The sequence below is a fragment of the Lacerta agilis genome, chromosome 3 (genome assembly GCF_009819535.1).
Source record: "Lacerta agilis isolate rLacAgi1 chromosome 3, rLacAgi1.pri, whole genome shotgun sequence".
Taxonomy (NCBI): Eukaryota; Metazoa; Chordata; class Lepidosauria; order Squamata; family Lacertidae; genus Lacerta; species Lacerta agilis.
Window position 1 is genome coordinate 29,083,233 of NC_046314.1, and position 13,280 is coordinate 29,096,512.

Genomic DNA, 13,280 nt, shown 5'->3' on the forward strand with positions numbered 1-13,280 from the left:
GTTATGAGAAGCAGAGTTCCAAACATTCAGAAACCAGAACGGAAACAAAGGAGAACGGCGAAAGGCAGATTACGTCCCACCACTGAACAGTATAGTCATAATGAGCTTGTCTTTCATATTCGCTATCTTAGCCAGACATATTACAAAGAAAAGAAGAAGAGCAGAAAGCTCTGGTTATCAAAGTCAGGCAGCTCTGCTTGCACAATGGGGAAAATTCCAAAATCCACAACCAAGCTGGGCTGAAAAATAAATCCGTGTCGAAACCAGACAGAAACACACTGGTGATATTCAAATCCGTAAAGGTAGTTGCAAAAACTTTAAAGACCAGGCAGACACACAACCGGGGGGGAGCACATGACGATTCTGTGCTCAAGGGGGGGGGGGAAGCTATCATTTGGAGGCTGGGGGTTTCTGCCAGCAGCTCTTGTAGTATTCAAAAGTCATTTTTATCCATTTTAGCAGCATGGATTATCTTGCTAGTAAGAGATGTTTTTAGTGAGAAGGACTAATGCTTCTGGATCCGTTGGAGGCTCTTCTGTTATCTTTGCAACAACAGCCCTTCTATTTGTTTTGAGAAGGCCCATAACTTCGTGGTAGAGCATCTGCTTTGCATCCAGAAAGCCCAGTTTCAATCCCTGGCATCTCCAGGTAGGGCTTGGAGACTCCCCAGTCTGCAGCCAGACAAGTAGACGGGCCAAATGGCTTAACACGCCCAGTATCAGCAGCTTCCTATGTCCTGTATTCCAGCTTCAATTATTATACCCAGCAAGTCAGTTAACTGCGTTCTGCTACAAAGGAACCCTCACCTTGAAGGAACCAGGTAACCAAGCCTTTGTTCTCCCCCAGACTATCTGAAAAGCTCAACAGCATAGCTCTCACAAGTCACTCTTCCAAACTTGGGTCTTCAGCTGTTTTTGGACTAGACTTCCCATCACCCCTGACCACTGGTCCTGCTAGCTAGGGATGATAGGAGTTGTAGTCCAACAACAGCTGGTGACTCAAGTCCTATACCAATAATCTAGGAACTTTCACCATTTTGAAACGAAGCTAAGTTTTACTGCCTGTGCAGCGATTCTGAAGCACATGAATCTGACCTCCAGAGAGTTTGTAAGTAAACTATATTTATACTTACCAAACGTGGTCTTTTTCCTAGGGAAAACTTTGGGACTCGCTTTAAAGGGCACATTTTAAAGGGCTAACAGCCTATATTTCCACATCTATTTTGCTGTATATTTGGTGAACTTAAATCTCTGCTAGGGTTGTCTCACCAAAAAATACTTGCCCCCAACTTGGATCTTGGCACCAACCAAATAAGGCTAACATATGCCAATGACAGGGTGCAAAACAATGGATTTGAACATTAAGAGAAGAGATCCATACAGAAATGGAATAACCTGTCTTGTGGAGCATCACCTCCTTGAATGTTTTGAAATAAGCCAAACAGATCTTTCTGAAATACCTTCGTTTTTAGACTCTGCCATTTCAGAATAGCAATCAGACGTAAATGATTAACAGTGCAAGCCTCAGAAGGTAGTAACAAAATATTCAGTTATGCCTACTCTCAGGTAAGTGTGGAATGGGATTGCAGCCTAGGCTGCATTCATTTCTCCTTGATGTTTAAATAACCGTATGAACTGGAAGGCAAATCGAAAGGACACTGAAGCTATATCAGCACGCCTGATGGGACAAACAAGTACCTTCCGCTGGTCTGCCCACAAAGACCCAACAATTTCTGAAGGATCGGCTTTCTAGTCATTTCTAAGTCCCCTGGCATGCCTAGAACAAATTGCAACTATGCTAGACTTTCCACCAACCAAACCAAAAATGAAACAGAATTTCACCACTTTCTGAAAATGCCAGCAAACTCTTATCTTCCACCAGCAAACCATTTGCAATTTAAAAGATGTGGGGTGGGGGGATTTATGGCCTTTTCCAAAATGCAACCGAATCACATAAACTGCATCACAACACACACACACTCTCTCTATATATATAATAGACTAACATACTTACCGGTGTGCAGGATGATAAATGACTGCAGTTATTCCATGGACATAATGGCTGCTGAAGCTGAAACTGTGGCTTTCTTGGAAGCTCTGATTTGTTCCAACACTGGACAAAAGTAAAGGCATTTATTTACTTATTTGTTGCATTTATACATTGCCCATCCACGGTTAAGTCCTCCAGGCAGTTTGCAAAATAGTTAAAAATGAAACAAATAAAATGATTTTTTTAAAAAATGTTAAAATAACAATATTCGGTGAAAATCATCATTTAAGAAGGCCATCTTATCGACAGCATACAAGAAATCATTTCAAGACCAGCATAAAACCAGGAAGGGTAAAATAAATTGGTGCAAGAATTTTAAGAGCAAAAGTGACTGTACGTACTTGTTGGAAAATAAATGGCTGGGGGGGAGGATAGATCTTTGCCTATTTTTTGGCAGATGCAAATCAACAATGTGAGAACAAGGCATTGCATAATTGAGGGGCCACTGCCAAAAAGTCCCTCTCCCTGGTAACCACTTACCTCCCTTCATTAGGTGAATAAATAAGGACCTCTTGAGGGGGATCTCAAGGATCAAGCAGAGAGAAGATAATCCCTTTGGTCAACCTGGTCTCATTCCCAAGCCATTTAGGGCTTTAAATGTTGAAACCAGCAGTTTGAATTGGGCCCATAAACATACTGCAAGCCAGTGCAGATAGCAAAGAGCAGGCAAGATGTGATCACAATTGCAACTCCCCTGCTAAATGCCCTATTCTGGACCAGGGGGAACACGGGTGGCACTGTGGTGTAAACCACTGAGCCTCTTGGGCTTGCCGATCAGAAGCTTGGCAGTTCGAATCCCCGCGACAGGGTAAGCTCCTGCTGCTCAGTCCCAGTTCCTGCCAACCTAGCAGTTTGAAAGCACACCAGTGCAAGTAGATAAATAGGTACAGCTGCGGCGGAAAGGTAAACAGTGTTTCCATGCGCTCTGACTTCTGTCTCGGTGTCCTGTTGCGCTAGAAGCGGTTTAGTCATGCTGGCCACATGACCCGGAAAGCTGTCTGCGGGCAAACGCCGGCTCCCTTGGCCTGAAAGCGAGATGAGCGCTGCAACCCCATAGTCGCCTTTGACTGGACTTAACCGTCCAGGGGTCCTTTACCATTACCTTTACCTATTCTGGACCAGCTGAAATTCCCGGACCATTTCCAAAGGAAACCTCACACATAATTTAATTTTTTACATTCCACTTATGAATCACTTCCCTAGATGTATTCCAAAGTGATTTTAAAGCAGAAAATATAATGCACTGAAATAACGCATTAGATGCATGGTTTGTTTCACTAAAATAAGTTAATCCTAATTAATACTGTTGGCTGGTGCAGAGGCATCAACCGAGCACTTACCTGACAAGGTAGCTCTTCAGTTCGCCACGGTAATTGATGACTAGCAGTTCGGCCGACCATTGGGCACTCGCTTTGTATTCCAGAAAAATCAATCCAGCAATAGCATAGGTCAAGTCTCCCGGGAAGCTAGCACCCTGTACCAAAATAAAACATTTCTTAAAAACAAATTTCAAAAGAATTTTATTCGGCAAGGGAGTTAAAAAAAACAATTCCAGGAATGAGAAAATTGTTTCTACACTGAACCAAAAAATAAAAAATGAACGCCATTGTTGTTTTGTGGAAACACTGGGAATGCCAGGGTATAAATCCCCTCCTGGGTGACCTGGCACCAGTTGCTATCGGTCACCCTAACTACCTTACAAGGTTGTTGTGAAGATAAAATAGTGAGAGGAGAAACCATGTAGGCCACTGGCAGCTGCTTGGAGGCAAATTGGGTTATAAATATAGAAAACACAGCAGCTAGAATATTATATGCACAGAAATGGAAAGAGGAGCAGGTCCCAATGAAGGAAGAGTGGCTTTTGAAATGGCACAGAAATGGCAAAGCCAACAGTGAAATTAAGAGATCCAAATTATGAACTTTTCATAGAAGAATGGAGGCCTTTTTTGAAATATTTTTAAAAAAATACTAGTGTCAAATGAAATCGCCGGCAGGATTTGAGATAAAAGCAGCAGAAGAAAAATGATAAAGTAACTGTAATAGAGAAACTTTTTTCTAATATATAAAGATATAATGCAGTGGAAAAGGTTTGAGGAAAAATACCGCAGAAATGAGGGTGGGAAGTCAATTCATAAAACAATGTAACTATTTGATATGATGGAAGCCATTAAAATGTTTGAAAAAATTCATAAAAATATATATTACACAAAAATATATACAAAATAAAATAAATGTGCTAGCGATATTTGCACTAGAACCAAGCTTAGGACTTGTGCGATGGGATTTTGCCTCCTCTTCCCCCATTATCTGTGACCAGTGCTGCCCGCAAATCTGCTCTGGAAGGTTGTGGGGGAATGCCAAATAGGTTTAGGGGGTGTATATGGGGGCATGAAAGGGGGCCATGTTCTGTTGCGCAATGAGAAAGGTCCAAGATCATGACAGCTGCAGTCCAATAACATCTGGAAGACCACACATTTCCCAACCCATTTTAGAACATATCCCTTCTTAAAGCTTTCAAGAGGTTACAATGCTGCAATCACCTGCCTTTTAGAATCCCTAAATAGTAGGTTTAGGATTAAATAAAAGGAAAGGGTGAAAGCTGCCGCAGCAAGCAATATTTTCGACAATACAGGAAGCAGCATACTAGTTCAGATGTTAAACTGCACCCCCTTGGAACAGCTATTTTCGGAGGGTCACAACAAAAGCAATTCCACCCTAAAGCACCAGCAGCTTCGCTGTCACAAATAAAAATTAATGTACTTCTGTTTGGCTACGTGAAACACCGAATGGAAATTCACCAATAAACATGCAAAGCGACCATTCAACAAAATGAGCCATAAAGCGTTCACAATGCAAGCTCTCCGCATAAGCACGTCACATTAAAACCGTAATAGCTAAAAAGCTTCCATTTGCATGCAAATTGGACTTGTAAAATCCAGAAAAGAAAAGTAAATACCGGTGAAATGACCAAGAGTTCACTGCCGACCAAATCAAACACTCGCACGGTCCCTGTGCTTTCGCCGTAGGCGAGCAAAGTGCAATCGTGACTCCATGCTACACGTCTCCATTGTGGGTTGGGATCCTTCGGGACTATGGGGGCAGAAAGAGACACGTTAATAAATCCAGAACTAAAGGTGTATGTGGTCAGTGGTGCCACTTTTATTTGCAGTAGGCTGTGGAGGGGGCAGTCTCAGCTGCAATATGAACTGATCCACACAAAATAGGGCTGCCCACAATTTTAGGGTCTTCCTAAAGAAAGATCAACAACTTTTGGGGTGTCCTGGCTTTTACTTTTTGAAATATGACAACCCTACACACAAACACCTGGGATCCAGGTGGTGCTGTGGGTTAAACCAGAGTCTAGGGCTTGCTGATCAGAAGGTCAGCGGTTCGAATCCCCGTGACGGGGTGAGCTCCCATTGTTCGGTCCCAGCTCCTGCCTACCTAGAAGTTTGAAAGCACGTCAAAGTGCAAGTAGATAAATAGGGACCGCTCCAGCGGGAAGGTAAAAGGCGTTTTTCCGTGCGCTGCTCTGTTTCGCCAGAAGCGGCTTTGTCATGCTGGCCACGTGACCCGGAAGCTGTCTGCGGACAAACGCCGGCTCCCTCAGCCTATAGAGCGAGATGAGCGCCGCAACCCCAGAGTCGGACGCGACTGGACCTGATGGTCAGGGGTCCCTTTACCTTTTTACAAACAAACAGCACACAAAAGCTACCACAAGGCAGCCATAACATCACCATCACAAACCCTAATAAAAAAATCCGCTCACTGTGAAAGGTATAGGCAGGCTTTGGGTGACCCTGAAGTTTGCAGAAGTAAATAAATAAGATTAAACCTAATGCAATTGTGTATGTGGAAAAAAAAGCCCAATGATAGCAGGCATGTTATGTGGTCACAATATATTGGAATAAAACTGAGGATTGGGGCAAGTGTGGCTGGGGCTGGAGGGTAAGAGAACGGAATTTTGTTAAAGGTCTCACTTGTTAATTGCTACTTTTCATAGTTTATTGGGTATGAAAAGCTACATACCTTGACATTTCCCAATGACAGACCCAAACTCATCCTTCGCAGACCTGCAGGATTTTAATTCCATATATAAAACTTGATGCAATGTACATTTGTCAGGATTCGTGGCTGTGTAGCTAATTCTCTTGTCTAAAGCAGAAATGGGGCTCTTGCGACCCTCCAAAGGTTGTTGGACTCAAACTCCCATGAGCCCTGAGAGTCAAGGATGATGGGGGATGTAGTCCAACACGTTCCCCATCCCTGGCTTAAAGAAAATGAACATGCACAAACAGATTCTGGTGCATTAATAGCAAACTGAACTGTGCCAAGTATACAGGTATATGGATACTCCAGTTCCCATCGGTTCAAGGAAGTGTGCTCAACAGTCAGGGACAATAAGAGTGCTAGTCCAACAAAATTTAAAGGGCACCACATTGGCGAGCTCTGCTGTAAACACAACATGAACTTCACAATGAATCTGACATGAATAAGCTGCTTCTATAATAATAAGGTAACTTCCTTGCAATTTTAGCACATTATTTCATGTGCAGGGGATATCTAATTCAGTAACATGTACCAGATATTAAAGCTCTTTAGATTAAATAACAAAAGTAAAGGACAGAAGTTCCAGACCAGTTTTTCCCCCATTCTCTGACTTGGAATTTAACTAAATACTGGCTGTCTTCACATGATCAGACGCAGCCATTTTGTTCCTTCCTTGACACAAGCAGCAAGAGGAACCAGGAACCAACAGCGAGCTCTCTATTACTTCCGTACTGGAAAACTATGCTTAAGGCTTCCAGGCAAACCAGGATATGAAGTCACAAATTAAAGTTGGCTTCCAAGTCCTGGCTTGTTTGGAAGCCATTAACCATAGTTCCCTCTTTAGACGTAACTTGAAGCTATGATTCCCTGTGATTTCATTGCTTACACCCAGGGAAGAACAAGGGTGCACAGAGTTTGTGTGTGCCACAAGATTTGTTTACGTGAAACCTCTGGACTAGCAATATGGCTACTGTGTTATATGGCCTTGCACACTCCGACTGGCAAGACAAAATTAAGAAAAGGTATGCACATTCTGTTAGACTGTGATGCTATTCACTTGCCTGGGAGCAAGCCACACTGAACTCAATGGGGCTCACTTCTCAATAGACATCCATAGGATTGTACTGTTTTTGATCTTACCTTATTTCTATGCACTGGTCTTGAACAGCTGCTAACAATTTTCCATTGCTAAAAGAGAAAAGCTCTGAATGAAAAAAAAATCCCACATAATAATTATTGCTTTCAAAAGATCTCAGGAATAATTTCATATCCTCCAAGGGTAAGCTACTGTTCCTTTGGAACCTGAATTGGATCATATAAAGTACAGTGGTGCCTCGCTAGACAAAAATAATTCGTTCTGCGAGTGTCTTCGTCTAGCGATTTTTTCGTCTAGTGAAGCACCAATACAAAGTAGCGGTTTTCGTGACGGGGAAAAAAAAAATCGTCTTGCGAGGCAGCCCCATAGACTTTTTCGTCTTGCGGGGCAGCCTTCCACTAGCGAATGCCTTTCGTCTAGTGAGTTTTTTGTCTAGCAAGGCATTCGTCTAGCAGGGCACCACTGTAGCAGAATTCCCTAATTCCTAATGCCATCGCTCTCCAAAAACCAGCATGCATCAAATATCAGATGGTGGTCTGGTCTGCATGTCATGCTAAGCCAAACCATGGCTTAGCACAAACGCACAAGCTCTGAGAAGGGAGTTCATGGCTGCTTCACTCCTCCTCAACTGCTTTGCTGCTGCACTGCGCTGAGCTAAACCATAGATTAATGTGGCTCCCTCGGAAGACCGTGAGGGCTCCCCATAAAATAATCCCACCACCCCACTTGCTATGCCACTTTCAGTCACAGTGCATTAAGGCCCTATATAGCTTAAGTTAAATCCTTATTCCCTTTTCCCAACCAATTAACTCCTCGCAATTATCTTTTTCTGGAGTCATCCCTGTGCAGCAGGCAGGGGAACGGGGCATGAGAAAAGCTCTGAAGCAGAACACTCCCTGTGTCCCAACATTTGTCTTCAAAATTACAATGATTACAACAAACCAAGTGCCTTTTGGAAATATATTATCACACAAAATGAAAGGAAACTCGAGGCAAAACAGCCTCCTGGATATGTTTTGAGTTCTTCTCATTAAATGGTTTTTGACAAGTTTTCCGGAATATTCTTCCCTGTAGGCCTGCCCAATACCAACTGTCATTACTCCGTTTGAATCCCAAGCCTATGGGAAATAAAAGTCTCCAACATACACTCACACAGAGATTTAGTGGTGGAAACCTTTAAACCAATTCATACTCCCATTTCAGTTGCCTCAGAGGACAAACCCCCACCAAAAGTCATTTCACCGTAACTTGACTTGAATGACAAAACTTGCCTTCCGCTTCAGAGCAGTAAATTCCAATGAAATATTGTTTCGGAGGAAGCTTGTTATTTCCCTGCCAAGATGCACACAGCTACTTTGAAACTATGAAATACATCTCCAGAATATAGAATTGTGGGTGTTTATTAAAATAATGTATGCTGTGACATTTATGCAGACAAGCCTTTACAGAGTAATGTTAAGGAAAGAAGGGCCTTGAGGAAAATGTACTTCTGTACAGGATACACAATAGCAATAGATATATTATATGAGCAATAGTTTATAAATAAAACACAGAACAAAGGACTTCTGAAGAAATTAGGCCATATCCACACCATACACTAAAAGTCCTTTTATGCCACTTTAATGGTCGTCTGTTAAGGCTGCTGGGAATTGTAGTTCTGTGAGGGGTTTCCTGACAACTCCAAGCACCCTTCGCAAACTAGTAGAGATGTGAAGCAGAGTCAACACAGCAAGTCTTCTTCTTCTTTGGCGATCACTCATGGCTGAGTAAGATTGTCTTCCATGAACACGGTCTTAACAGTGAGTCCGTAAGTGACTGTGGAGGCCAATTCTGGATCCACACATCCTTCCACAGTGGAGGCATAAATTTCCAGTTGATCACGGTGTGGGTTTGCCAAATGTGCCTTCCTCTTAGGACATTTCTCACTTTCATCCTGAGTTCGAGTGTCTTCAAAGTCCATGACGCCTTTGGTAAAGGCTGTTCTCCAGTTGGAGCACTCGCAGGCCAGTGTTTCCCAGTTGTTGTTGTTTATATTACATTTTTTAAGATTGGCCTTCAGAGAGTCTTTAAACCTCTTTTGTTGACCACCAGCATTACACTTTCCATTTTTAAGTTCGGAATAGAGTAGTTGCTTTGGAAGACGATAATCAAGCATCTGAACAACATGACCAGTCCAACGAAGCTGATGTTGAAGAATCATTGCTTCGACACTAGTGACCTTTGCTTCTTCCAGAACACTGGCATTAGTTTGCCTGTCAGCAACTCTAGACACTACCCTATGCTGCCTCTCGCTAGCTTATACTGTATGGGGTCCAATGTAAAATTATTCTAACATATTTAACAAGCTCAACTACACTAGCATAAGTCACAGTGAGAATAACTGATTTTCCCCCCATTAATTAAGATATCTTAAGAATATTGAATGGTTTATATAATAGATGTGTTGCATTATATGATATGCTACAAATGTCTGTGCAGACACTTAGTTTGCATGGCAACTGTAATGTGTATTCATTAAATACAACATTTATATTTTAAAAAGCCACCGTAAGATGGGAATTGCTTCTGATATTACCTGAGTATAATCTCCCATCAGCAATTTCGAGTTACACCACACACACACACACACTTGCAAAGGAAAAGCAAAGTCACCTACCTTGCGAGCACTAAGTGCCAATTGATCTGCTTACTGACCAGACGGACAAGTCCAAGAGGGAGAGAAAATTTTGCAGGGCTGGAAGTAGATACATGCTAATGTTGGAGTGTGCAAAGCTCAAACATACAAAAACACTGCCAGCATCGTATAACTTCCCAGATCAGAGCTATATTCCCAAAGAGTTATTATATAAAACACCCTAAAACGTGGCAGCAATCCCATATCCCTGGGATACATGCACAATATACATCCATGCCCTTTCTATTCAGCAAAAGTTATTTGCAAATATTAATGCTTTGGAAAAAGATGTTCACTACAGCAACCAACTACTTTGTGCTCACCAAGTGGGCGGCACAGAACATTGCAGATGTCCTGCAGTAAGCTCACAACTTACGTGCATCTAACTTGTGCACATTCAGCTTTATGAACTTGGCAAAAAAAAATTAAAAAGGGAGTGGAAAAGGAAAAAAAGGATGACCAGAGGAAAAGACTTTGGAAAACCCACCCACCATTGCACCCAATGTGTTTTGACTATACACAATTTTGGCTTCAGGCGCTATCCCCAGAAAGTAAGCCACACGTAAATTGTGGTCTTACCCTGTGCATCCTTTTGAACTAACTTAACACAGGGTTTGGGTTAGCTTCTGTTTAATAAATGACAAAGAAACTTACCTGTACCACAAATATCGGAGCAAAAATAATGCAGGGCCTATAAAATAAAATAAAAGTTTGAATTCAGAAGGCCCTGTTCAAATCTTTGAAAGAGAGCGAGGCTGGCAAAAAAGGGCTACTTTTCTATAGCTTTTTGTATATTTCTTATACATTCTTCGAGGTCAACTCAGAAATATTGAATGGGACCTCCTTATCTCGCCATCCTTTATCTATTCCAGCCCAAGGAGGCATTGCTTACCTTCTTCCTCTTGCTCCTGAATCCCATCTCTTACTCTGCCAATCTTACCTTTCAACACTCATTCCCATTACTCATTCTCACGCTCAAGCAAATACAAGTGTTTTATCACCTTAAACAATAATATTCCTTGTTTTGATTCATTGCAGCACACGTTGCAGATGTATAACAGTTTATCCTTATCCAGTTTAACACTGGACAGCTATAGTCTTAAGGTCTGGCTCCCACAACGCAAACCCTGTGCAGATCTACTCTGAAGTAAGCCCCGCTGAATACACTGGAGCTTGGTGCCAGGTGTATTGATGACTGTATCTAAGGAGTAACCTTAAAATCCTCTTCCTCACTACTCCACTTGCAACACTGACCAGAGGTGGGTTGTCATGCTGGCAAATGCTAGAACTCCAGGCATTCTATCATAGATCCAGAGAAGTGAAAACCACAGGTGCCTCTTAATGCAACAGATACCAATAAATCACTAAATCAATGTCCACTTATATGAACTGTGGCTGGAGTTGGATACAGTAGGCAGGAGGAGGAGCTTTGACAAGAAAGATGACTTTACCTCTCCAGTACCAGGAGTCTAGAATGTCACATAGCTCTGGTGCTACAAAACACTACTTTTAGCTGCCTTGCGGACCCAATGTGCTATCAATGCAAATACAAGCATCAAAGACAATAGCATGATAAATCCAGCTATCAGTGATTAAACAGAACCAGACTATTAGTTTTTGATAATGTACACTGACCATGTTTAGGTGTCATGTCAAACCATAGTTTAGCACGAGAAAACGAAGTTCAGCAAACCTCAGGGTAGCTAGAAGGTTTTCTTCCTGATTTTCATCAAATACAGTTTAATGGGCCATCTGAATGCTAAACTGCACATAACCATAATGGCAGTTTCTTTAAACAAGGCAGCAGCATCACCCATTACTTGAAGTCAACTGTGGTTTGTCTAAAACAAGGTAAGATTAACCATGGTTTGCAAGGCTTCGCCAACATAACAGGCTGGGGCTAATCTAAACCAGAAGCAAAAGCTTCTGACCTCTCCTAGAGGAAGAGGAGGACAGAGCACATGGTTAAATGGAATATCCAAACAGGGATTAAGTGTTTGCAGAAAACCTTTTCTAAGAAATCTCAAAAGATCTGACTTATGCCTATACAGTCGTACCTTGGAAGTCGAATGGAATCCATTCTAGAAGTCCATTCGGCTTCCAAAATGTTCGGAAACCAAAGTGCGGCTTCTGATTGGCTGCAGGAAGCCGTGGAAGCCCCGACGTTTTGGGTTCCAAAGAACGTTCGCAAACTGGAACACTCACTTCTGGGTTTGCGGTGATCGGGAGCCAAAATGTTGGAGTAGCAATGCGTTCGGGATCCAAGGTATGACTGTATGTGTATAAATGAATGCCAATGAGACACAATCGTTGCAGAAAAGGCAAGCGGCAGGCAGTTGGGAGAGGGAAGAAAGAGAGAAGAGAAACGGAGGACATTAAGGGGAAGAATACTTTCCCCAATAATTGTTATGCAATACATGTTGCCCTTGGCCCCCAAAACAATAGATATACGGCAATATTAGATAACAAACTTTATAAACAAATCCAGTGAATTCACACCCCATTCATTTCCTCCACATAAGATTCACTAAACAATCCATCAGCGCAAGCCATGCATATTTACCTGTAATTGCTCTAGTGATGATAAATGATGCACCATGCTTCCGGTTGCCTCTTGGCTGAAATTACAAGAAGAGAATTAGTCTATAACAACTGAACCCTTTATTCACCAACCTACCAAGAAAATGAAGTTTATGAATTACCTGCTGGGCTGTGCAACTATTTAAAATTCTTTTTTGGCTCCAAGGGCACTTTGCTGGCAAGCCATTCAACATGCTTGTCACTCCCAAGTCACCTGACGATGCTACCAACCCCTTTGCAGATGGCCATCAGTCCAAAACAAGCGGAAGGATAGATGCAATTAGGTAATAATATAAATGTGCAGGTAATATAATGCAACCTTGCTTTAGCAATTATAACCTCTTCCTTGGGATACTGCCCCCACCCCAATTTTCAGCTACAGTCACTGGAGTCTCAATACACAGGCCAGAGACGAAGTCTTCAGTATGAAGATAAATATAAATTTAAAAAGAATTATTTGGGCTGGCCCCTGTTTAGAAAGCAGCCGCAGTGCTGGTGTACTAGATTACACTGACAAAACAGCTGCTGGAGTTTATTACAGTGACTAATATACAAATATACTTATGTGACAATCCCAGCCCGACTGCACCAGCTGCCAATTAGTTTCCAGCCCTAATTCAAAATGCTGGTTTTGACCTATCAGGACCACAATACCGCATATGAACCGACCTGGACCCTGTGATCATCACCTGAGGCCCTTCTTTGTGTGTCTCCTCCATGAGAGGTCTGGAGGTTGGCAACACAAGAATGGCTCCCTGTTTGTGGAATGCTCTCCCCAAGGGGGCTCATCTGATGCCATCATTATATATCTTTAGGTGCCAGGCGGAAATT

General features: G+C 42.3%; 1 protein-coding gene across 3 annotated transcripts in view; it reads right to left on the reverse strand.

Moving 5' to 3' along the window:
* The window catches only part of NBAS (NBAS subunit of NRZ tethering complex), a 181,098-nt gene that overhangs the window by 164,897 nt on the left and 2,921 nt on the right, over nucleotides 1–13,280 (reverse strand). For all 3 annotated transcript variants that reach the window (XM_033143129.1, XM_033143127.1, XM_033143128.1), the window contains exons 2-9: nucleotides 12,433–12,487; nucleotides 10,524–10,560; nucleotides 9,852–9,929; nucleotides 7,240–7,287; nucleotides 6,079–6,122; nucleotides 5,006–5,139; nucleotides 3,390–3,523; nucleotides 2,014–2,112 (exon numbers count right to left, since the gene is read on the reverse strand). In XM_033143129.1, the coding sequence (XP_032999020.1) occupies nucleotides 2,014–2,112; nucleotides 3,390–3,523; nucleotides 5,006–5,139; nucleotides 6,079–6,122; nucleotides 7,240–7,287; nucleotides 9,852–9,929; nucleotides 10,524–10,560; nucleotides 12,433–12,487 (629 nt within the window). The remainder of the gene's footprint in view (nucleotides 1–2,013; nucleotides 2,113–3,389; nucleotides 3,524–5,005; nucleotides 5,140–6,078; nucleotides 6,123–7,239; nucleotides 7,288–9,851; nucleotides 9,930–10,523; nucleotides 10,561–12,432; nucleotides 12,488–13,280) is intronic.